The following is a 26,881-nucleotide window of genomic DNA, read 5'->3' on the forward strand; positions in this document are numbered from 1 at the left end:
AAAAAAGGTAATGAAATGCCCCCCCCCCCCCTCCCTCTCTCTCTCGCCCAATCTCTCTATCACTCTCTCCATTTTCTTATTAAACTGAATGGCCGTATTCTGATAGCAGGTTTAACTTAAACTCAGGTTTAAAGTTGTGGTTTAAGTATGGGAAGCCAAAAGTATCAAAATTTATGTTTACTGTGCTCTTTCCTGATTCATCAATGGTGAAGACAATCATCTATTTATACTTCCTAGACAATTATGAATGATTTGAGAGCCAAATGAGCTAAAGTATAATATCTCTACTGTCAGTGATTTATGTAACGATTGACCTCCCATACTTAAACCACAACTTTAAACCTGAGTTTAAGTTAAACCTGCTATCAGAATACGGGCCATCGTGGTTTGAGTACAGAGGTTGGGGGTGGCATTATGATATCTAGACTGATATATGCAGGCACATCTTTAAAAATATGATTTCAAAGAATAAAAATATTTTTATTGCTTCATAAAACAAATATGTAAACAATCCTCAAATTAACAAAATAAATATTCTATACAATATATACATTTTCAGCTTTACTTCACAATATTAAAGGTTTATATCCACTTCATTTGGTCTTCTATCAGATGGTCTAAGTCTCATAATTCTCAGACCAGCTAACAACATCATGGCAAAACCCACTTGGTCTAATATCAGATTGTCTAACACCATCATGGCTAAACCCACTTGGTCTACTATCAGATGGTCTAATTATCAGATTGTCTAACACCATCATGTCTAAACCTACTTGGTCTACAATCAGGTGGTCTAATTCTCAGATCAGATAACACCACCATGGCTAAACCGGGGCTAAACCCACTTGGTCTACTATCAGATTGTCTAACACCATCATGGTTAAACCTACTTGGTCTACTAGCAGATGGTCTAATTCTCAGATAACACCACCATAGCTAAACTGGGGCTAAACCCACTTGGTCTACTATCAGATTGTCTAACACCATCATGGCTAAGCCCACTTATTCTATCAAATGGTCTAATAACAATTTCATCCACCCATCACTTGGTCTAATTATCACTTTTAATTGTCATTTGGCCTACTTAATGCCCACATAATCAATTTACACTTTGTCTTATTATTATTGTGCACTTTGTCTGATTGTCACATAAAAAATTGGTTCATAAACAGTTCATTTAATCTTAAACAAGTGTTTTTACATCAAGTGGATATTTGACGAAATGGGTATAGCCTTACTGGAAATAAGACAAAATGGTCAATGGGCCAAATGGCAATTAGACCAAATATTTACTACCACAAAATGGTTGTAGGTGAACTAGAATTAGACCAGATGGTATGAGACTGAACAGAAAGCAGAGAATATTTTTCTAAGAAGCCTATGGCAAGCTGCTTTACCATTAAACCATATTTCTGGATACCAAGAATCAGATTCTTAATCAATAATTGCTATTTATAAACCTAAAGAACAAAATTACTTTTTGATATCAAGAAATTAATTGTAATATCAACAATTTCATTTCATTATATCAAGAATTGAATTAAACTGATATCAATAGATAGGATCACATGGTGAAACAGCTTGCCATACGCTGGCCACATTGTACAGGTGCGGCAGCTCGTTAAGACGCATCAATGCTAGCAAATAAATACCGAGCATGAATATGATGAATAACCTCAGCATCATGACCTTGGACCCTAAAATGTCATTGTCATTGAAAAGCACTGATCAACCAATTTTATTCAGATTATCAAGCCAACTGCACTATTTCATGAACAAATCACATTCATTTGCTATCTACATCACCCCCCCCCCCCCCGAAAATTATTGAAATCAAGAAGATAGAAGCCTTATAATAGACAAGATAATCACTGCAAATCATGCAAACTTTAAAGTGACATGAGAATCGGATTTCAGAGGGAATTGCATACATTTACATGTCTATCAAGTATAAGTTGTTGTGCATCACCCAGCATTGAAAAAAAAAAATCAATGGCAAACAAATGTCATGCAAATTACTGTATATTCCACACATTGTAAATAATTTCATTGTAAGCGCTTTGGGCCTTATGGGAAAAGCGCCATATAAGTAATAAGTATTACTATTATGATTTCAGGTAGACATGTAGTGGATAAGTGGATAAGTATCCGGGCATTGAGCCGCAAGGGCCATGGTTCAAATTCCAGTGCAGCTGTTGTCTCCTTTGGCAAGGTGTTTATCTGAATAAAATATCCCCCAAAACCTTACTAATGAATCCTTAATTCTTTATGTGACTGGCTTTTGATAAGTCACAATATCATTATTTGCCACCCTCCAACCACAAATATTTAACAGTAAATGCGTACCTGTTAGGGATTCCTTGAATGTTCGAGCACCTGATCAAGGTAGCCATGCTTAAGCTGCGATAATAGTCTGCATTGCTTTCACTGCTTAGAAACATTGTATAAAGCACTATATAAATGGCCAAAGAGGACAAGGTGAAGAATGTCTTTTCCTGGGACAGTGTGTTTAGCTGGCTCCACCAATGTTATTTCACTACAGTAATTTCCAATTCTTTTTCACAAATCTGGGGTCAGCAATATACAATAAACTCTGAATTAAAGTGGGCAATAATATTTAAGGGGAAAACAGCTGCGAAAAGATAAACAATTCTTAAAGATCTATGAATATGAGGAATATTAATTTTAGGTGGTGTATGTCATATTATAAATCATATAATGCATAGAAAGTTGGTTTGGCACAATAAAACAATTTACATAAATAAATAATTTATCTTTAAATTTGTATTTCAAGTATTGTCTCTATTTCAACATTTCATTCATTCATGGATCCATTAATTTATTCATTCATTCATTTATCATTTATTCATCTATGTATTCACTCACTAATTCACTGATTTATTACTAATAGATTTATCTAATTATTCAATAATTTAATTGAGTCTTTGTAATTCAAGCTAGCTTCAGCATTAGTCATTAGACTGTTTCGCACGAATCAATTTGAGTTATTGCATTCGAAAGAGAGATATTGAACTTCTGCAAATAATGGCAGCATTCTCTTCACATCAACCACATCAGAGCACCAAAATAAAGGATTTGTACAGCTGCAAAATGGTATATATGAGAAATCCACACATTATAAGCAACATTCCAAGCAACTTTTTAACTTTGGTTTTTAACTGTAACTATGATTTGCTTTTTTTACATTTTTTCAGAATATGAGGCATGAGGTACAATGATAGGAATATCATTATGGCCGCCTAATGTTGTAGGACCGGTTGAACTCAAGTTCGCATACAGCTATAGTACCGGTCCAACTCGGAGCTGCATACAGCTTTTGGGCCAGTCCAACTCAAGACCGCATATTCCTGTAGAACCAGTCAAACTCAAGGCCGCATACTGTTGTGGGATAATTCCAACTCAAGGCCGCATAATGATGTAGGACTGGTCCAACTCAAGGCCGCATACTGTTGTAGGACCGGTCCAACTCAAGGCCGCATAGAGTTGTAGACCGGTCCAACTCAAGGCCGCATACTGTTGTGGGATAATTCCAACTAGAGGCCGCATAATGATGTAGGACTGGTCCAACTCTAGGCTGCATACTGCTGTAGAACCAGTCCAATTTAAGGCTGCATACTGGTGCAGGACCGGTCAAACTCAAGGCCGCATACTGCTGTAGGATCGGTCCAACTCAAGAGCAAGATCTTCTACTAATTCAGCACTGGTATTCTGCAAGGGAAGAATGAAATTGAAGTAGAAAATAAGAATAATGACAATGATAATTATATCAATTATTGTTTTCAGATGATACAAGGCACTATCATATATAAAGCCAATTATTAATTATACAAGTATGTTTTAAAAAGTTGTATTATCAACATAGTAAAAGATGCAACTCCCCCTTATTTAAAATTCCCACATTTTGTAAAATAATTTGGCATAGAACATTTTTATACTTTCATTACCTAACTTCTTTGTTGAATGTATTCATTCCTGAGTGAGCATGCATTATATCAAATCAAATCAAAACCCAATCCTATCAAATCATTGCATCATTAGATCAAATCAAAACCCAACCCTATCAAATTCATTGCTTCACCATGCCACTGCTTACCAGTAATTTCTGCATCTTTTGATCAGCATACGTAGCATGATCCCTCTCTGCTTGTACCCGCATGGCAAGATTGTGCATCTGGGTCCTGGTCTCCAGTTGGTCTACCTCGGCTTGGTTGGCTAATTGGTTAAGAGTTTGACGACTGGTCTGAGTGCATAGGTAACAAATAACGCACAGCAGTGAGGGTATTAGTAGGAAATATACCACAAAAGCACAAATTTGCTCTTAGCCAATCAGAGGCAATGATTTCTGTAACTAATAACCTTGGCATGGTTGACTAATTGGTTTAGAATTTGACAACTGGCCAGAGTGCACAAGTATACACATAATGCACATCAGTGAGGGTGTAAGTAAGAACTAATCACAAAAGCACATATTTCCTCTTAGCCAATCAGATGCAAGGATTTCAGTAGCTTATAACAGTTTTGAATGATAAGGTTCTTTAGGCATAATAAGTATACATATATCACACAACAGTGGGGGCGGGGGTATTCATTAGAATTAATACCACACGATCACAAATGTGCTCCTATACCGTTTTCAGTAAATCATGATATTTTGGTCTGCACCAGGCCTGCACTGAAATAGTCCGCACCTCAAGCGTTCAGTAACTACATAGCAAAGCGGCGCTGCTTTTACGATCACCCATTCAAATACTTGGGCACATAAGGGATGGCACTGGTCTGGTGCTGCTAATAGCAGCGTCAAAATAGCACCGGTCTGGCAAGGATCTCAGTAGCTTATAAAAGTGTTAAATAACAAAGTTCTTCATGCAAATGGCCTTACCCTGATCATATCTTCAGCTTTCTTGGTCTGTACCTCGGACTTCAGCCTCTCTTGGGAGAGCTCCCTCTGTTGTTCCGCAGCTGTCTGTTCTAGCAGGGCTTGCTTCTTTTTTGTCTCGCTGAGAGCTTTCTGAAGACTGCTATACCGAGACTGGAACCAGTTATGGGCCTCCTGGAGGTGGTTTGAAATCTTCAAAAAAGAGGGAGAAAATCTAATTAGATACCCTGAGAAGTACTGTTATTTTATATCACTGGTAAACTTGATTAAGTCGAACTTCAAAAACTAGAATATTCGCCCAATTTGAAGCAATTTTTAGACCAGATTGTACAAAATAGGTCACATACCTATTCTATATAAGTCACATTTCTCCTACGACAATTAGAGTTCTGTGGTCCCAAATGTTTGACTTTAAAAAGCAAATTAATTACTTTTATCTCACTTAAAAGAGTGTTATGCAACTTTATTCAATCACTGAGAACATCGTACAAATTCATATATCCAAGTAGATTGGTATTTTATCAGATGGTGTAATTGATAAAGTTTCCTTTAAGTGAAGCAAGCGAGATTAAACTGAAATTGATATTTCGAACACATAAATAACTGAATGGATTCTCGACTACACATTTACACCTCCGCCATTGCCAGATCTGAACTACATTGCATACTTTTATTGTGAAAATCATCAATATCATCGAGGGAAGCAAGCGAGACTAAATTAAAATTGATATTTCAATCCCATGAAAAAAAAATGTGTTATGGTTTGAAAATAGACCCACCTGGAGGGATTCATTGCTGGCTTCAGCAAGTTTTTCCTCTGCACCCAACTTCTTTTCCTCCATTTCTCTTAGCTGTTTCTTTAGTTTTGCGTTTTCTTTCTGGATACGAATAGCTTTCTCAGCATCCTTCTCCAACTTCAGAACTTTATCCCTGTTGAAGACAGAGTTATATCCAAGCCTTGTAAATCTAAAATATTAATTTTCAAATGGTGAATTCATATAGGGGTGTTCCAAGAAAACAATTGCAATCAATTGCAAATTTACAAGAGAAAGATCAATATTAACTAATGCAAACCAACTTATATTTGTTGATATAAGAAGCACACCAGCGACCAATTGAAAAATTGCAATCAATTGCATGACTTATTATTGATTTGGGGACCAAAATATGAATTGCAATCAATTGCAAGTTTCTTGCAATACTCCATATATCACAATTGTTTTTTTTATTAAAGATGCAATCTCAAATCTGATATTTATGGGTAAGATTTACCATCAAATATCTTAAGAAAGGAGGTAGGGATTTCCAACCCCGGCCGCGACAGACCAAAAGACGTTAAAAGACGGGAGTTGCCGCTACCTTGTTTGGCATTCAATGATTAAAGGGGACAGAGCCTCATCGATCTGGCGCAACACAGCGGCTGCCGGGCCCACGATCAATTGGGCAAAGCAAATTTTCAGATTATTTCATTTCATGTCTTTTTCAAACAATAAAATACAGATTTTCATCTTTTTTACTATCTGAGAATTAAACCAACTGCTTGTAGAGCAATGAATAAAATCCCTTGGAATGAATTGTAGAAAATAACTTGTACCTTGACTGATCAGATTCTTCTTTCTGTATCTCAGAGATACTTTCCAGTTCCCTTTGAAGCCCCGACATCTGGTCCATGAAGCTCGCAATGGTCCTGGACTGGTCCCGATTCTTGGTGGCATACTCAGTCTTGGTCTGTTCCATATCTTTAAGCTGGTCCTGGATCTGGAGCAGCTTGGATTCTAGATCCTTGTTGGCCCGTTGTGTGTTCCTGGATTGATCCAGCTGAGTCTTCTGACTGGCAAGTCTTATCTGAAGACAACCCAATTATAAATAGGTGAGCACGATCAGTTCACATTCCTCTGCTGAAATCCATGAATGATTTGTGAAAATAAGCGAAACTTTGTAATGTCAGAACTTTCTTATGTTACCTACGATTTTGATGAAATTTTCAATGTAAGGCTTATTTGATTTTCTCTTTCTATTTAAGTTAACTTTTTGGGGTGGACTTCAGCTATAGAGGCTTGAGTTTACTCATAGTTTGGTAAATTTCTGTAAAAAAAACCCACTTAATATCTAATTCTTAGTTTATAAGCCTTGCATAAACTCAAAACTGATTTTAATTTCTATAAAATCTAAATAATTCTGTATCTTACTTTGAGTTTACAGTGTTCTGTTCCACGTTACAGATTTATGAGTGGAAAATGTTTAACGGAACTGATAGGGTTAAATGCTTGAGTGAACACATATTTTGGTATATTCCCATGGAACCAAACACACTCGATATCCAATTTTGAGTTTAGAAACATAGAGCAAACTCAAATTTGAGATCTAATCTTATGAAATACAATTATTCAACATGAAAAACTAATTATTCCATATCCTACTTTGAGCTTGGAGTGCTTCTGCTCCAGGTCCTCTAGCTTTCCTAAGAGTTCTTTATTCTCTTTAGTAAGCTTCTCGGCTCTAGATTTTGAGTCTGTATGAGTTTGTCTGAGTTCAGTCAACTCAAGGGTAAGCTTCTTATGATTGCTGTCTCGGGTTGTTCTCAGCTGTTGTTTGAGCGACTCAATCTTTCCTGCCAGTTCTTCTTTAATCTGATGGGACTCATCTTTTTCATGTTGCCTGAAAGAAGTATACAATGTATGCTGGAATCATTTGTGTACTTTACATAAACAACAATCTAAAGGGAAAGATGAATTATGCTAATAATAGAAAAATTGCCAACTTGGGGCCTGTTGCATAAAAGAAAAACTCTGGCCATTTTTTGCCAGAGTTTTTCAATGTGTTATTGTCAATGGCATCATTTTGTTTGCCAGAGTTTCTGTTTAATTGCCACAGTTTTTTTTTTTTATGGCAAATGTGTTATGCAACAGTCTCCTCATTATTATAAAATTTAAGGTTTTGTATATCATATGAAAGAGAAAAGTGTAGCCTTTGTTTGTTTTTATCCCCTACTTACGTTTCGTTATCAGTCATGCATGAATGTTTAAGTATAATTTACGAGCAACGTATTGTAAATATTTGTTACTACTACTATTTCACTTCAAACAGTTGTTTTTTTCTCTCTCAATATATGATATGCATTCCAATACTGATTTTATTAGAAATTATGAACAAGTCTGCTAGCGTTCCTTGAAATTCTTTCCCCTCCAAAATGAAAGAACAAAATAATGAATCATTTCTCACCTTGTATCTGAGAGGATCTGATACTGAGCAGCTCTTTTGTCTAATTGACCCTGAAGAGCTTCCATAGCAACCTGTTGCTTGGAGATGGTTGCTAAGGCCTCTTGTAATCTGGTGGCCATTTTGGTTTGGGACTGGGCAGCTTTGGTGAGGTCGACGTTCAAGCTTGCAAGCTGGTGTAATGGCAGATGACCAACAAAAGAATATGGATTTCCATCAAGTATTAGTGATGTCAGAGGTAATAATATAAGTACATATATGGTGGAAAATGCAATAAAAGAGTTTTAATAAATATATGAAGTATTTCTGGAACCAAATATCAATGTGAAACATGCATGTTTGTAACAGTTAAAATCAAGAGAGAGAGAGAGAAAGGAACCTTACAAAATTCCAGAGCTGCGTGGTGATGTGCTGTACATCCTCCATCCAAACATGAAATTTGTATTTGTGTTTTTATTTTCCACCATTGGAGGTGCAGGCACAATAAACACACATTTAAATTAACAAACAAAAAAATATTCTAACCTGGTTAGAGTCAGCTGTCTCCATGGCAGCAAGCTGTTCTTGTAATCTAGTAACCTCCCTCTGCATCTTCTCCATGGATCTTTTGTGACTTTGTCTAATTTTCATAAAAAGCAGATAATGTATGTATTAATCAATATTATTATTATATATCATTATTGTTATCATTATCATCATCACCATCATCATCATCATATTAGCATCATCCTAATCATCATCATCATCATCACATTATCATTTTCATCATTATATTATCATCACTATCATCATATTATCATCATCATCATCACTATTATTACTATCATAATTAATCTGAATAACAATCTACCTTTCTTGTCTGAGAGCAGCTAGCTCATGATCCCTCTGACCCATCTCTGTTTGGAAGGTTTCCACGACGACCTGAAGCTGACCATGTGATGTCATGATGGTCTCAAGCGTGGCGGCCATTTTGCTGTGATCGCTCCTGGCTTCGCACAGGTTCTTCTGAAGGGTGGTTGTCTAGGAAAAGGGGCAAATGCATGGTTTCTAACTAAAATTTGAGTTGTGGTAACGATCAGAAAAAGGTTCAAACATAGTCAACAAAATGACCACCTGTTTGCATGCGCAGTGAAACGTGTGTACAAAGACCACCTACAGGAGACAAAAGAAACAACTTTATGAGCAGGTGGTCTCAGGAGTTCATTTAAGACATGTTTCAATGGAGAATGATATCCACGGAAATATAAACTTGTGGTCTTTACAGACAGGTGGTCCTTCAAAACAGGTGGTCACTAAAGCAGGTTTGATTGTATAAATAACAATTATTTGCTAAACGGCTCTGGTAGAAAATGAGTAAAAGCTAGGTAATTTACAAATATGAAAGGTGGTATCTGCCAGTTGACAAGTCTCTTCCAAAGCAATAATTCCATTACCAAAGGAAATTAAAACTATGGCTGGCACTTGAACCCATGATTCTCGGATTAAAAGGTGAGAGTCCAAACCACTCGACCACAATGCTGTTCTGAATACTATTTTTGCCATGGCAGATGTGGTCTAATATCAAAATTAGCATTTACGGAGGAGAAAGTACTCATATACATGTAGTTGAAAAAGTAATATCGTGGGAAAGGTCATATTCTATCAAGATTCAAATACCTAGATAGCCTCCTACCTTCTGTTTTTCTCTGAGCTTGATGGCTTCAAGTTCTCCTCTGACTTTCCCTACATCTTTTAGTGCAGTATCTCTAGCTTGAATTGCAAGTCTAAAATCCTCTTCTTTTCTGCCTGCATTGGCTTGCTCCTGTAGATATTATTGAAAATTGAGATTACAGTTTTATATGATAGCATTAAAAAAAAATTGATTTAAAAAAGGACGTGACAATTGTGGAGTATGAGGAAAAGAAGAAGAAGAGAAGGAATGTATAAAGCAGCAAGAGGAGAAGCAGAAGAGAAGACGAGTTGAGAAGTTCCAATGATGGACAGTACCGCAGAAAGTTGAGATTCTTCATCCCATCTACTCTCCACTGCTCATCTACTCATCACGACTCATTGCTGTCAAGGACTTCTCAACTCACCTACTCTTCTGCTCCAAACCCTTGTTTCTTATCTGGTTAACAGTTCTTTATCGGACTTCACCTTATTTTCACAAAAGACACTTCTCACTCTCATATTTCTCTTTCTCTCCAATCAATTTTCATTTCTATCACTCCGTCACCCAACCAATAACCAATCAGGATCATTGTTGCATGCGCACTTTGTTCAAATTACTGACCAGGAACCAATCAGAGTGGTTCTTTCGTATTTGTGATTCATTGCAAACATTTATGTCACAGGGCCCAGAACTAACCACATGGTGAGCCACCAGCCTCCTCTACATTATCAGTAGACCTGCCAACCTCTGGGAATGAAAAACTGTATTCTGTGATAGAAAAAAATGTATTTTTCCCAAAAAAAGTGTATTTCATAATAAAATGCTTGGCGCACTCGCTCATCGCGGCGCTCAAGCTGCATGCAAGCTAAAATGCGCACTGCTCTTGCAGATGAAAAAAAAAAAACATTAAAACATGTGTATATCTTCACCCTGGTTTTTACAAAATGATTGAAGAAAAAACAAGTTACCTGAAATCACATTGATCTAATAACCATATTTGTGTACGTTTTATGAAATAGAGACATATAGAGATTATTATTTTTTTTTTTACAAAAAACGTATTTTTCAAAGAAAAAACGTACTGCCGTATTTTGGTTGCAAAAACGTACTAAATACGGCTAAAACGTACTGGTTGGCAGGTCTGTATCAGTACCACCATGCAAACCCTCAATGGTCATCAAATTGTTCAAGACTTCTACCATTTGTTGGGTCATCTAGGCCCTGTGACAAAAATGTTTGCAGTGAATTACAAATACGAAAGAACCACTCTGATTGGTTCCTGGTTAGTAATTTGAACAAATTGCACATGCAACAATGATGCTGATTGGTTATTGGCATTTGGAATTGATTGCTGACCTTTATGATGCAGAGCCCTGATTGCCTTCAATGACAATGAATAGTATTGCAAATAAAATAAAAACTAACTCATATCTCAAACTTGATTTAAGTTTGAGATATGAGTTAGGTTTAATTTTATTTGCTTGATATTCATTTCATAACAATTTTATGTGTAAAGTAAATTATTTTTTTTTATGTAAAATATAAATCATGTAACGTTACACATAAATGATTTACCTGTTTCAAAACATTCTCCATATGCTGAAGGTTCTGCTTTGCTTCAGTTAGTTCACGCTTTGCCTGTAAAGTTAAAAAAGTTAAAAAGTTATAAAAGTTATTACAAAATATATATATTTAAATGAAAGTTAGAGTTGTTAGTGATTTAGTTTTGAAAGAAATCACTGGATATGTAATATTTCTCCCTTCATGAAAACTCATTTGTGTTAGAAAATGTCTTCAATTCTCACACTTGAAAATTCAATCTTCATAGTCACAAGGTAGTTTAATGATAAAAATATCGAACAAAATGGATGGAGCTAAAAATAAAAAAATTTGAGTGATATAAAAATTCAAATAAATAAGGAAAAAAAATGAACGGGGAAATAAATGAAGATAAAAGAAGAGTCTTAAAAATAGACTATGTTCCTCTTTACTTGGATCATAATTAATGATTTGAGAGTTCAATTCATGTTTGGTGTTGTAATTGATTTCCATTACTTATTGTCAAATTGAGAACTGTTCCTTTTTGTTAAGATCTAAATCATTACGCATGATTTTCAAGCTCACCTCCCTCAGCTTTGCCTCCAGATCACTGTTGATATTTTTCAGCTTACTCGCATCTGCATGAATATTTTCCATACTTCTCATGTCCCTCTGAAGTTGTTCTACCCTATTTTGGAGTTGACCCTTCTCATAGGCTAACCTGTTCTTACTGTCTAGCAACTCAGTGATGGTTGATTCCACTTTCTGATGGGCAGACTGAAAACAAGTTAATGAAAAACTATATATTTAAATTATTTTATTTACTATCTCACAAGGGCATAAACCTGATTCCCCGATTATGGGACAATACTAGCAATCTGCACAGAGCCTAGAAGCATTATTGGTATTTTGGATGCCATGAAAAATTATTCGGCTGATGTAATTATTAGGATCATGAACATTATTTTCCTTGATTTATTCTTATATTCTCATCATTATCATCATTACTGTGCTTGTTACTTTCATTATCAATACAATATTTTTGAAGCCTGACTCTGCTATGCCTAGAACTACATTCCAAAAGATGGTGAAACAGGAGAAAGACCATAAACATAAGATTACTGTATTTACCTGATGTTGTTCAAGTATTGCTATCCTCTCTCTCAGCTGTGTATTGTCTTGCTCAGTAACCTCTTTGTGCCTTGTCAAATTTGTTATCTCAGCCTGCAATACAGAAAAGAAAATTGCAAATAATATTAATCAGTCCTTATCAATAATCTTCACAAACACAGGGGGCAGGAACACAGGGGGAAACCAATAATTTTTATGTAGTGAAATGGGGAAGAAAAGGTAAGAAAGAATGAAGAAGACGATCAAAAGAGATAGGTCTAGATTGTGATAGTTCAATTGAGAAAGTGATTTTTTTTTGTATACATGTACTCATGCATACAATTTAATCTATAAATGTTTCTCACCTTTTTTATTGTACTTTTTGATGCCAGGCCTTCATTTACATTGCCTTCTTATTTGTCTTCTCATCTGTTTTCAGCTTTCATTTCTCCAGATCCTACTTCTTCATTCTACATTCTCCTCATTTTCTGCTTCCCTGTCCCCTATGTTCTATCCCTCATTCTACTACATCTTTTTCAATCATTTTCCTTTCTCGTCATTTCCGTCTCTTTATCATCCTTCTTCTTTTCTTCATTATAACAAACATTATCATCATAATCATCGTCATCATTATCATCATCATCACCACGATCATCACTATCATCCACATTATCACCATCATCATCATCATCATAATCACTATCATCATCCTTATCACCATCATCACCATCATCATCATCATCATGTTCTCATTATTTTTAATGGTGATCTTCATCATCAGTGTTGTAATTGATGTTATTACCAAATAGCATGGAACAAGACTAACCTGTGCTTGAATGATCTTCTCTTGAACTGATCGTCTTTCTTCTGTCATACTATCCACCGCTTGATTGACCTGAACAAAAAAAAAATAATAATGGGAGTATCAGGATAAACAGACAGAGGGAGAGAGAAAGAGAGAGAAATGTAATATGCAAAGTTGATTCAAAGAAGGCTAAAGAAAAAACTAAAAGAAATGGAGAGTAAAGGAGATCAGCAGGATGGATAGAACGGCAGAGTTGCAGGAAGCGAGGCAATGACACATGCAGAGAAATAGATTGGGGGTGAGATAAACTTATGTAAAGTAAGACATAATAATAATGATAATAATAACAATAATCATAACTAGCACATCAATGATGTGGAGCTCATCCGGCATCTCGCAACGAAATTTAACACAATTTTAATTTCAGCCAAGTTGACACTGTAGTGAATTATATTGGTGACATAAATTGAGGATATAGAATTGAAATCGATGAAGAAATTTTTTGTGATGTATGAATAAATTTCATATAAATTAAGCATAAATAATAATAAAAGAAGTTTGGTGAACCTCATGAAGCTCTACCAGATGCAAGAAAAAAAAATCAAAATTGGTCAACAAATAAAGAAGAAGCAATTTATGTGAATTTTTAAAAATATGCATAAATCAATTTCGCATAAATTAGCAAAAAATTGTTCTAGTCAAAATTTCAAAATTCTGTGTAGAAGTTTGGTGAACCTCATGAAGCTCTACCAGATGGAAGCAAAAAATTCAAAATCGGTCCACAAATAAAGAAGAAGCATTTTTGTGAATTTTGAAAAATGCGCATAAATTAGCATATTAATGAATTTCAAAATTCTGTGTAGAAGTTTTGAATCCCCACCTAGTGCTATCATATAAAGAAAACAGAATTGAAATGGCTAAGAAGAAGCATTTTGAAATTGTGGACGGACGACAGACGACGGACGCCACACCACGGCATAAGCTCATCTGGCCCTTCGGGCCGGATGAGCTAATAAACAGTTCTTGAATAGCGCATATCACATTATGATTATTACATCTCTATGCGCCTCCAAAGGACATGGATATCATTACCCCAGCTTTGGCTTGGCAGCCGTAATCATTTACCGCGCACACGCATTTCAATGCATTTATTCCTGCCAGGTACCCACTCATCTCACGTGGGTTGAGTGCAGCACAATCAGTCAGTGTGGATAAATTTCTTGCTGAAGGGAACTATACCTAGTCCGCAGACTAATCCACTGGGCCATAACACTCCAACATGACGAGGGGAATGTAGATATGTAATAATAATAACGGTACATTTACCCAGGGTAGCCACTTCAGTTCCAATAACTGTTCTCCCAGCGGGCCCTGCTATTATTATTACCCCGGCTAAGCTAGGCTACCTATTCAGGTGCACACAGCTTTTTGAGGTTTTACTTCCTGCCGGTACCCATTTACCTCACCTGGGTCGAGTGCAGCACATGAATTCCTTGCTGAAGGAAACTACGCCATGGCTGGGATTTGAACCCACGACCCTCTGTGTCAAAGTCCGGAGACTAATCTACTAGGCCACGATGCTTCATGTAGGTCAGAGGAAGGGAAAAGGTATCAAGAGAGGTGAGAGTGATGAAGAGAAGGAAAGAGATTCAAAAGGAAGGCCATGATAGAAAGATAGAGAAAAACAGAGGCAGACAGAGCTACAAAGATTGAAAAGACAGAGGGATTATTTTCATTTCATCCGATGCAAATTCGTCCAATTGCCAACTTGTCCACTATCATTTGGTCTACCATCACTTCATCCAATATCCACATGGTGTATCTGCCATTTCGCCCACTCACCATTTCGTCTAATACACAGTTGGTCCAATAGCCATTTAGTCCATATACCATTTGGTCTAATTGGAATAAGTGTTAATTGGGCAAAATGAATGAAAATATTAGACCAACTAATTATGAGACGAAATTGTCATAGAAGAACTGGTGATTAGACAAAGTGATGATTGGACTTAATGGTTATTGGACTAAAAGGTTGGTAGACAAAATGTTGGATGGAATGGCATTAGACTAAATGAAGGTAGACCATTAGGTGAGTGGACGAATTGGCAATTTACCAGACAGAGGGTAAAGGGAAATTGAGATGGGAAAGGTGAAAGTGATAGGAGGGGCCAGAGAAAAGAGAAAGCTGATAAAGAATGTGAATTTGGGAAAGGATAAAAGTGAATAAAGCAGAGCTTACCTCATCCATTAGCGAGTCTTTTGACTTCAGCATGGCTTCCTTCTCTTTTTGCGCTTCATTCAGTTCATTCTTCAAGAGACTGACAGCATGTTCCTATGAATGCAACCAAACATAGTAGTAATAATCATATCAATAATACCTTAATTAATAGGGAGTGGAGAATGTGCACACATTGTGTGGGAAATTACTGATTGAATCCAATGACCAGTGTAATGATAAATCTGTAAGGGCTTAGATATGTTCAATTTATATCTTAAAAACCTTACATTATGAATGTCTCAATTATTATTAATAATATCATTGTTATTATTATAATTATCATTATCATTATATGATACTAATAATGATACTAATAATTATTTTAAAATAGTACTCATGATGCTAAAGACCCACATTCAAATGTTTAGGAGTTTGAGATACTTGAAATAAGTTTGATTGTACATATTACATAAACCAAAAAAATTGATCAATGAAAATGTTCAAGAAAAATTGAATGAATAATACAAAATATAAGACCATAAGAATTTTGAGATCACTAATGCTGTGGAATCCATGAACGACTTACAGGGCAATATCTACTGTTATACAAGTAGGTTTATGATAATGGTAATATAGACAAATATTTCAGTTGGCTTGATATTGAGAAAAATATTTGTGGTTATATGTAAAATGGGGCTATCTCTCACTAAAAAAAAAACAGTTGAAAATAAGCAATTCTTCTCAATTATCATTTTAACAAGCCTTTTTATGGCTTTTTTGTGCATGCCCAATTTCCATTCATTATTTTGTTCATCTATATTTTTTATAATTAAGTGCCAATCATAATTTTATCATCCCTACTATTTGTTTCAGTTATGTTATGTTGATACCTTTGCTTTGTTTTATGTTATTTATTTTTTCTTTGTGTATATATACTTTTGTTCTCATTTTGTTCTTTTTAATGAATTTGGAAATAAATGCTGAATTGAATTGAAATTGAATTGAATTGAAAAAATTACATTACCCACTGCGAGGAGAATCTTACCAATGTGGCCACCTTATTTTGATGTTTGGTTTCTTGCTCACTCAGTTTCAGCTTGACAGAGATCAGCTGCTCCTCTAACCTTGAGCTGCATGAGAATTAAGCACAGGTAACACAATCATAATTATACAAATCCACCTATCAGAGGCACATTAAACAGTATTATTCGCTTTGTCTATCAGTACTTGGTCTACATTACTTGGCCATTTAGACAACTATCAATATGTCTAATTGCTGTTTGGTCTACACTTCACTTGGTCTAATGTTAAAGTGCCAATTCGTCTACTGCCAACTCGTCCACTCACCATATGGTCTACCTTCATTTAGTCTAATGCCATTCCGTCCATCAACATTTTGTCTAACAACCATTTGGTCCAATAATCATTTGGTCTAATCATAACTTTGTCTAATCACCAGTTCGTCTATGACCATTTCATCTCATAACCAGTTCGTCTAATACTCATTTTATTTTCATTCATTTCGCCCAATTAGACCAAATGGTATATGGACTAAATGGCTATTGGACCAACTGGTTATTAGACGAAATGGTGAGTAGACGAAACGGCAATTAGACCATGTGGATATTGGATGAACTGATGGTAGACCAAATGAAAGTAGACGAGTTGGCAATTGGACGAATTGACATTGGACTAAATGAAAATAATAAACCAATAATGGTCTGATACTCACTTCATCTACTTATTGTTTTCCTCTTTGGAAAATGGAAATTCTATTCATAAAATATTCACTTAACTATACAGACTAGACTAAATGGTGTTAGACCAAATGAATATTAGACTTAACAGGTACAGCCTTACTGGAAATTAGACAAAATGGTAAATGGGCTAATGACAATTAGACAAAATGGTTAGTAGACAAAGTCTGATGAGACCTTGTGGGATGAGACCAAATGTGAAATAGACAAAGTAGTTGTAGCCCAATCAACAATTTCCATTATACATTTTGCAGCGGCTTCAGTTAAAGCTACCATTTTCAGAGCTGTAGTGCATTCAATTATTGTTTAGGTTTTTTCATCTGTTCATCATTGAAAAGATGTCCATAAATTTTATTTACAGCATTTTTTCATGAAAAAAAAAAAAAAATCAGTGAAGAATTTAATGTTGTTTAATTACTTAAATGATTATTTAGGTGACACTTGAAATCAAATTACATAAAAAGTACAAAACAAACGTAAGAACATCGGTGCCATATATACCTGGAACTCTGCACATTTTGCTTGCCCTGTCTTTCCTGGGTAATTCGGGATTCATATTCCTGCTTCTGTTTTTCAAGAAGATTTATTCTCGATTCCAAGTCAGCAACAATGGATAGCTCTTCCTGAGTACCAAACAAAGTCAGTGGTTAGTATAAACTGGGAAAATCAGCAAAATGTCAATGATGTCAATCACCCAAAGTGGAACAGCATTTCTGACCAGCAGACATTAAGTAATACCACTAGAAATTCCATCCATTGCCTTACGGCAAAGTCATTATCTCGCTTTTGCCCAGGCTTGCCAGTTCCCCGAGGCTATGCAGGCTTGGCGGAGGATTTCTTGCTGGTATATCAACTTTGCTTTCCCCAAAAGAAGTTTTTATTACAGGTATTTCATATGCTTTTCACAGAGTTTGGGGCCGGCAAAAAAAAAAAACCCACTCAATATGATAGCTGATAGGGATATGACTTTAATTTTAATTTGTATCTATTTTTTTTTCTCACCTGGGAAAGCTGAGGTGTATTTTTCTGGGCTATCTCCTGTAAGCTCTCCCTTTCTGATTGAACTTGGACAAGTAATGTCTAAAAAGAATAAAATTGCAAAAAAAATGTTATTTTGTAGTAAACATAGTATATGGCATCTTTTTGCTTAAAATTACCCTGTATCAAATTTCTTTTAATGTGACAATGTTACATGAATTGCCAAATGTCCCCCCCCCCCGTTTATAGACAGTAGTGTTAAAGAAAAAATACCACATAACAACCAGCGGGCGATTACAGAAATACAAATTCTTAGCCAGAGACATATATTGCCATATTACTACAAGAGTAAAGATCATTGAAAATTAAAGAAAAACGTAGTAAAATGGGGAGCCAGGGAAGGAAGAAAGGGACGAGCACTATAAATATAGAACCATTAAAGGTATGAATTGGTTAACATTGCTTTGATAACCTGAGCTGCAAGTTCCAATTTATCACCTGTGTCTGTCAAATGTTGTAAAAGTGATGCTCTAAAAAATCGCACCCGATTTTTCAGCCACAGATATCATGAAAGTGTGTACATGAATTGATTTTTTTTTCAAGTTGTTTTTATTCACATTTAATACAACACATATCAAACATCTTTCTGGTTCTTGTTTCATAAAACTTGATATAATAACAAATTAGCAAAAAGAGTTTAAAGCTACTGACATTATTCAATTTGATTGGCTGATATTAAAAACTTGTAGAAATTGAAAACTTGTTTATTATAACTATAGTGGAGTGTTGTGTCCAAGTGGATTAGTCTCTGGACTCTGAAACAGAGGGTCATGGGTTCAAATCCCAGCTATAGCATAATTTCCTTCAGCAAGAAATTTATCCACATTGTGCCGCACTTGACCCAGGTGAGGTAAATGGGTATCTGGTAGAAAGTAATTCCTTGAAATATGTGTTCGCTGCAAGTACCGTAATTACAACCACCAAGCTACAGCTGGGATAATAATATTCAAGTCCTTTGAAAGCACGAAGAGACATTATGATCATAATGCAATATGCGCTTATACAAGAACTGTTTATTATTATTATAATTATTATAACAAGTCTTTATGAAACAGGGCCCAGAATTCTTTTAAATAAGACCTTTGCAATGTTAACAATTTCTTAATATTATGAGGATAAAGATGTGTATGATCGTACCTGTGTATCTATGACCAACTTGGCTTGTTTTTCTACCTCTGAGTGAAGATCACTAGATGTCTTCTTAGAGGCGGCAAGAGATGATGCCAACACCTGCATAAAATGTAAGACATATCAATAAACATTCATAATTCACATTTAAGAATTGATAGGTATTTCTTTAAATGCACATTTAAAGGTGGTACTTTTGGGGAAATGTATCTTTATTCTTAATGATAGCAATTAATAAGAAATATGATTAGGAGAAAAATCGTTTGAACCTGATGGAGTCCCGACTTAAAAGTCATTATATATTGCTCTCCCATGGCCAGAACAAGTATATACTACATACCCATCTTCTAAAATTTTCAAATAATGGATTTTGTGACCCCCAAATCTAACCCAATCATCCTTACTCACATGCATGTATGCTATTGCATACATGAAGCAAAATTGAAGAAGATCCCTCAAAGGGTTTTTTTAATTATTGTGAAAGAGATTTTTTTCATATTCATGACCTTTGACCTTTGACCTCATAAAAGACAAAATCAGACCATTGTCCCTCATATGCATACATGAAAGAGATTGAAGTTATCGCAAGAACAAAGTATTTTAATGCACATAATGACACCAGTGACCTTTGACCTCATGACCTTAAAATCTATCAGATTGTTGTCCCTTTGGCATATATACGATATATGACTTAAGCTGATCCCTCAAACAGTTCTTAGGTTATCGCGAAAACAAGATATTCCAATGCATATATTGACCTCTGGGACGTTTGACCACTGACTTTATGACCACAAAATCTAATCAAAACTATTGTAATTCCCAAAGGTAATGTCATATGAAATAATACCTGATTGTACAAAAGAACAAAATTTAGAAAAAAAAAAGAAAATATCAAACTGATGAAGTCCCTTCTCACCTTGTTCTGTTCTAGTAGCTCTGCTATTTTGCCGTCCTTGGACGCTTCATAAAAAAGGATCCATAAGAGAAAGAAAATTATTTTCAAAACCTCAAAAGTTAGACCTTTTAAATTTAAGTGTTATGTAAAAAGTAAGCAAAACTTTAAATGTCATAACTCTCCTATTTTTCATCCAATGTTGATGAAATGATCAGTGTTATGCCTGGTTGAATTTATCTTTCATTCAGTTAAACTTTTTTGTAGGGATTGACTTCTCCTTTAACGTATGAATGATAATAACAATCTCAATACGTTGATTGAAAGGTCGAGTGTAGAAAGCAATATAGCACCGGACAAAACTCACCTAGCTCAGATTTTAGCATATTCAGAGCCTCTTCTATAGCTTTCCTTCTTGCGCTTTCCTGATTTTTCTCTTCCAGTAGTCTTGCACCCTCATGTCGTAGCTCAATGCAGTTTTCATTTAAAGACTGTACCTGTGTCATATTATATCACGGTAAAGTTACATATTCATCAATTCACATATTCATCAATTAACATATTCATCAATTAACATATTCATCAATTAACAGTCATCAGATTTTATATTCATTAAATTCATTATTTCACCTTTCTTTTCTTTACAGGTACAATTTCACTTTTCATAGTAATAGACATTTTCTCTTTTTATTTTATTCCCATAAATGAAACCCTCTTTGACAAGTAATGGATTCATGATATAAATGAGATCTGGATCATTAGAAGTAAATATCTGTAAATATGAAAAGTGAAAGTTAAGCACCTTTTCCAGTACAAATGCCGACACCAACAGTGTCCTTCTATTCAATCTTAGATCTGATTTTTTTTTCAAATCAAGAAATTGACTAAAGGTATCAATAATATGTCATTTTCTCAGAAAATAAAAAAATGTTTTTATTGTACCTTCAGTATATCAATAGAAATATTATTTCACACCCACTCCTAAAAAGAAAAGAAAAAAGTCATCACAAACCACCAAAAAAAATGAAATTTATGCATTTTATATTACATAACGTATAGGGCAGCTGCTCGTATATGATGTTACAAATTAAAAACTTAAAATTCTAATAACTTTCTTAATCTTTTACAGAATTCCTCAAACCTTCACCAATAGTTTTTTTCTGCTATTTTATAACAAACTTTTTGTCAGGGTGAACTTCCCCTTTAATTCTTCAATTCATACTCAGTCATTGCTATCTCATGTCTTCGGAAAAAAGTTGTTGACCTACAATCCTCTCATGATAATGAATGTTGGTGGCAGATGAATTTTGAATGCACAAATCCTCTTTTCTTACCTCTCTCCTCTCATTTTCTAGTATAGACTCTGTATCACATATTCTTTGTAGTAGTGTAGAATGTGACTCTTCCAGGCTTCCACGGAGACTCACCTCTCGTCCTAATTCTTCTCTCAACTAAAAAAATAAAATAAATAAGTTCAATTAAACAAGCAAAAAAATAAGATGGTTCAGAACCTTATCAAATTATTTCAAATCAATAACTGAATACTAGTATCCATCAACAGCATATCTAGTTTTGACTCACAAGTATATATAATGCAGGTAAGTTGATTTCTGGTGTTGTGCTGGTTTTGTAAAATAACTGAATGGATGAAATTGGAACACAATATTTCAACTTGATCTAATGCAATGTGGTTTACTCCTACTTGGTCTAATCTCAATTTGTCTAATCACATGTGGAGCTATTTCACTTGGACTCATCCCATGTGGTCTCATGCACGTTTTACTTCATCTCACATGATCTAATTCCATTCCATGTATAACTAGTTCAATCTCACAATCATCTCCCTCATTCCAATACTGCATATTGTCCATGTTCTGACAATTTGAGAAAGAATGCAAAACTAAGAAAATACATACCTTTCCAGTGTTAAATTGTTTCTAGGTTTGTTTCCTCTCTCTCTCTCTCTCTAATAAACATAACATGTATGGTTGAACTTAACCTTTAAAGGGGGAGTGAACTTATTGAACTTATTGCAGTATAAATGTATTGAGTAATCAAGCATGTTGTCATTCAAGTGGGTCTATATTACTAGACTACACTAGCATTCTGGGTCAGGAAACTGGCCAGGTATGAGTAGTTGGGGACTCGAGATGGCGCTATTGGTTTGTATCTGCTTTAAATAATCATCTACTTCATATATAGTACATACAACTACCAAAAATCTATACATTATCAATATTGGAAAACAAACCTACCTCATTTACTCTCTTTGCGAGTTTTTTTTTTGCAATTTGAATGTCTTCATATCCAACAGAGAAGTCTGACTGCAAGGGTAGAAAAAAAAGTTTAAAAGCAATAGAATTCAACAGGATTTTTTTCACTTTTATCATTTTTTTTCTTTTACTTATAATGTGTAAGAAGTTTGAAAGGCTGGGTCATCACGGTCTGATTTACAAACTGGGTCTCGTTATAACACTGATGCTTTCATATAGCACCATCTCGAAGGCCTTGGATAAAGCACTGTAGTTACAAAACAAATATGACAGTGTCCACACAGAAATCAATGTTGCAGGCCAATAAATTCAAGTAAGACCATACTTCCATTCAGCAGATTTAAGCTCTGAGATTTATTATCAATAAAATTTATCATGAAAAATGAAATCTAGTTCAAACCAACTTGATAAATTTCTCATTTAATTACAGGCATCATGCCAGTTCTGACAAGATCAAACCGAGTCCCAACGAAAATGGTTGGGAATCAATGTGTGCCAAATCAGCACTACTTGCTATACTGTAATGTCGTTACTACTTCTCTTGTTCTTGTTCTCAAAGGGGATCACTCATTAATGTCCTGGAAGCATGGAAGAATCTACTTTTTTTGCTATCATGAGAACAAGATATTTCTGTGACCATGTATAACCTCTCTGATCTTTGACCTATGAACTAAATACCCCTTTTGGCAATGAAATTATTGTCTCTTCTTTTATGGCAGATCTAAGTTTTCAAAGGAACAGATGGCGACATATAACCCAAAAAAACTAATCCTCTGTGTGACCGCAAACCATGCCACCTCACATGGGCAGAGGAATGAAAAGTATATCTCCCAAGCAAGTTCAGCAACACTGTTCAGATGCAGAGCAACAACCAAATTCATACCTTGGTAAATGTGGCATCTTTCAAGGCAGCCTGGAGTCTCCTGGCTTCTTCTTCGGAGGCTTTCCTTGCAACAACCAGGCCGTTACACTCCTTCTTGGCCTTCCCTAGCTCTGCCTCCAGCCGGCCCACTTCAGCATGGTGGGTCTCTGCCAGTACATCAACCTGCTCTTTCAATGTTCCCGCTTCTTTCTTGGCCAGGTCTTTGGCAGTCTTTATTCAATTCAGATTTGAGACAATTAAGCTATTCCAATTTTGTAATTGTGCTTTTTATCATTTACTCGTTCATATATGTTGTCATGGTACAAGGAAGGAACTGGCGGATCCAGGGGGGCAAAGCCGGCCCATGCCCCCCCCCCTTGAGATGCACAATTAAAATTTGTAATGCAAAATGTCATTAAAACACAAGTGTACACCCCTTTTGAAAGTGAAGACCTTTTTTTCACATTTTTCCTCAGGAAAATGTGCCCCCCTTTTGGATAATTCTGGATCCGCCCCTGAAGGACGGTGTCAATAAAAAGATCTCAAGTGGCTCTTTCACATTATGGGAAATGCAAATTGTAATATTCATTGATTATTTCATATCAGTTGTCTAAATTCTGATTACCTTCCCTTTTATATGCACCATATACTTTTTAGTGACATATTTGAAAATGATTATAATGTAATTCAAATTTTCTAGAAATAAAGTCACACAAAATACAATTACAAATGAATGGATCAAAAAGTTTGCAGTCAACTTAAATTACATACCTCCTTCAATTTGTTTTTATAAAGGAACTTTATCCTGACATTAAATTAGTTTTAATAAGAATAGAAAAGGATATTGATGAAATTTTTGTGAAATCCAGTATGACATTAGACTAAGTTCACTCATTGAGTTTTGACAGTTGAAACTACACTCATTACCTGCATAGAACAAAAGTTAAGTCTAAGTGTCTGAATCTGACTCTCATTTCGGCACAACCTTGAAACAAGAGTCTGGTAATTCTTATGAAGCACCTCCGTTTCAGCCGACCTGGGAATAAAAGGCTGGATAGGCTCAGGAGAATCGATCTGTGAGGATTGAAAAAGTAGAAGATAATAAAAAAGTTAACTTTATAAATCAACTCCACCACTATCTGAAATATCATGGTTGAGTACTATGGGGAGGATCAGACAATGCAACACCTTTTCGTCTGACCCCTATTTCCAGAGCCATGCACTGCCAAAGATCTGGAATCTTTCAACCCTAAAGCCAGATCTTGGATCCTTCAATGGACAGGACTTGTCTAATGCCCCAAGAAGGAGTAAAGATCCAATATATGTAGCTAACAAGTATGCATTACTTAATTACCCAGAGTATTACAGTTTAAATACAAATATGATTCTTTCTGTATGTTTTAATTTTTCTTCTATTTTCACTACTGTAATTGTAAAGATTTTTTGAAGCATTAAAATGAATTTCAAAATTATCTTTAAATTAGCTTGAGAAAGTCCACAGGAGTGGACAAAAGCTCGCCCCAAATAATAATTAAGATTGGTTGAAGCTTAACAATTATTTAACTTGTCTTATTTTCTTTGTCTTTATTATTTGTCTGAAACAAGTTTTTGAATTGCATTGTTTGATGGTTTTATATCCACAAGGTTGTCTTAATAAATAATAGGTCTGTTGATACATCAACATTACATTATAAATATAGTACCAGTGAATCGCCTTTCTTTTCTCCACCTCCTCCTTTCACCCTGCTAGAACCAGTGAAACCCAGCTCAGCCAGCTTATGAACAAGGCCAACCGTCTCCTTTTCTGCGACATCCAGCTTCTTCTGCAGAAGGTGAACTGTAGCCTCTGGGGATGATCTCCTGAGCCGACTTGGTGGAAGGACTGCTTTTGATGACATTTTATCTCAAAATTTGTATTAGAATTATAAAGCATCATTGGCCTTGCCTGGCCTGCTGACTCTTGCTTTACTGTCAGTTATCTGAAATGGGGAAAAAATAGAACAAAACTATAAAAAAGAGCGTATGCAGCAAAAATCAATCACTTTTTTGTAAAGCCAGCTAGGCCTAGGGTCTGCCACTGCTGCAGATTTACGAGACTGTCTTAAGTACAGTTATGATAAATTGTTCAATTGACTGTCACAGGTCCATGAGCTCCATCATGCCTGTTAGCCTTAACAATTTTTTTTTTTGTTTACTTTAAATTGAAGTCTTGTTCCTCGGTCCCAGCCATTTAAGGGGGAGTGAACTGCGTGTGGTCTCTCATTGACTGTGTGTTATAAATACATAGTCCTAAAATATACGTTGTCATATATCCACTAATACTACAGAGAATAAATTGACCTATAATAGTATTTATATAGAGAAACTGAAATGTTTTGAGAGGAAAAGGGATTGTTCCGCTACTTGTTAACATAATCATTGCGGTATAAATGTATTGAGTAGTTAATAAACATGTTATAATTCAAGTGGGTCTTTATTACTAGACTACACTAGCATTATAGATTAGAAAACTGGCCAGGTACGAGTAGTTGAGGGCTCGAGATGGTGCTATTGGTTCGTATCTGCTTTAATTTCTTTTGAAAACATGGAAAAAGGTAAAACAATCTTTAAAAACAGGTGTTTGAGTGGTTATGCCTGTGCCTGGTTACCAGCAGGGGAGGGGATATCATTTTAAATCATCATGAATTTCACATGATCGCATCAGTCATTTCTGTCATGCTCATAACCTAGGAATTCCCCACTTAAGGGTTCATTACATGCCGACGCGCACAGAAAATCAAGCCATAGAAGTCGTGTGTTGTGGATGCCAGAAGTAGCGTCGCAGCACGCGCGACCCACTAGTTAGAAATCCACTGCCAAACGCAGTTCTTTGTGCGAGGTTAGTATACTAATACTAACCTTGCAGTCGCACTAGTGTGAGCTGGATTTCCCTAGCATCTGATCATCCTTCAGTTGAGTTTACTCGTTTGGAAAGTTTCTGTCTGGTCTAACAAAGTAACATTAATCCTATCAGTATCACTTTTTCTTTTCACTTTGATCCACAAGTGGGTCTTCACACAAGACTAGCACGAATACAACTTTTTATATTTTGTTTTCTCTGTTGCAGCTTACTGTAGCAGAAGAAAATCAAACGTGCTGCAAGAAACCGAACGCATACAAAAAAAAAAAAAAGAACATTATTATTTTAAAAGGACAAAAATCCACTATGTCTATTTAAGAAGAAAAGAAAACAAAAAGAAAAAGAAAAGGGAAAAGAAAAAAAAATTCAGGAAAAAAAATGAAACAAGAAAAGAAAAAAGAGAACAAAAGAAAAGAAACGAAAAAAATAAATAAATAAAAAGAAAAAAAAATAAAAAAGAAAAAAAAAAGAGAAAAAGAGAGAAAAATAAAATAAAAAAAAATAGGAGGAAGAAGGAAAAAAATAATAATAATAAGCTATTTAAAATGAACAAAAGCTGTGGCAAAAATAGTCAATCCTGACTGGTTGCCAAC

General features: G+C 35.3%; 1 protein-coding gene across 2 annotated transcripts; it reads right to left on the minus strand.

The window, feature by feature from the left end:
• Window positions 1-459: 459 nt before the first annotated feature.
• On the minus strand, window positions 460-26,377 carry LOC129276719 (coiled-coil domain-containing protein 150-like). 2 transcript variants are annotated; one of them, XM_064109427.1, is made up of 27 exons: window positions 26,288-26,377; window positions 25,093-25,368; window positions 24,317-24,463; window positions 23,411-23,620; window positions 22,510-22,578; window positions 21,589-21,705; window positions 20,622-20,751; window positions 20,279-20,322; window positions 19,372-19,464; window positions 18,199-18,276; window positions 17,698-17,819; window positions 16,485-16,569; window positions 15,461-15,553; window positions 13,243-13,311; window positions 12,438-12,530; window positions 11,892-12,083; window positions 11,343-11,405; window positions 9,789-9,917; window positions 8,967-9,136; window positions 8,642-8,735; window positions 8,120-8,289; window positions 7,318-7,555; window positions 6,492-6,742; window positions 5,677-5,827; window positions 4,901-5,089; window positions 4,115-4,261; window positions 460-3,729 (listed from the first exon to the last, which is right to left on the minus strand). In XM_064109427.1, exons 2-27 carry the CDS (start codon window positions 25,285-25,287, stop codon window positions 3,658-3,660), a joined length of 3,411 nt encoding a protein of 1,136 aa, XP_063965497.1. In that variant the 5' UTR covers window positions 25,288-25,368; window positions 26,288-26,377; the 3' UTR covers window positions 460-3,657. The 2 variants fall into 2 exon arrangements, with proteins under 2 accessions (XP_063965497.1, XP_063965498.1); XM_064109428.1 differs by lacking the exon at window positions 26,288-26,377 and having other exon boundaries at window positions 16,485-16,563; window positions 25,093-25,365.
• Between the last annotated feature and the right edge of the window lie 504 nt (window positions 26,378-26,881).

This window comes from Lytechinus pictus, chromosome 14, assembly GCF_037042905.1.
Source record: "Lytechinus pictus isolate F3 Inbred chromosome 14, Lp3.0, whole genome shotgun sequence".
Taxonomy (NCBI): Eukaryota; Metazoa; Echinodermata; class Echinoidea; order Temnopleuroida; family Toxopneustidae; genus Lytechinus; species Lytechinus pictus.

What these genes read in the sequence shown, in the direction of transcription:
- LOC129276719 (XM_064109427.1), bottom strand. Translation starts at nt 25,287, where the DNA reads ATGTCATCAAAAGCAGTCCTTCCACCAAGTCGGCTCAGGAGATCATCC. An exon ending in AAAAGAAAGGCGATTCACTG is followed by an intron (nt 24,464 to 25,092) that starts GTACTATATTTA and finishes CAATCCTCACAG; the next exon opens with ATCGATTCTCCTGAGCCTAT. An exon ending in CAATACTTGAACAACATCAG is followed by an intron (nt 12,084 to 12,437) that starts GTAAATACAGTA and finishes ACTTGTTTTCAG; the next exon opens with TCTGCCCATCAGAAAGTGGA.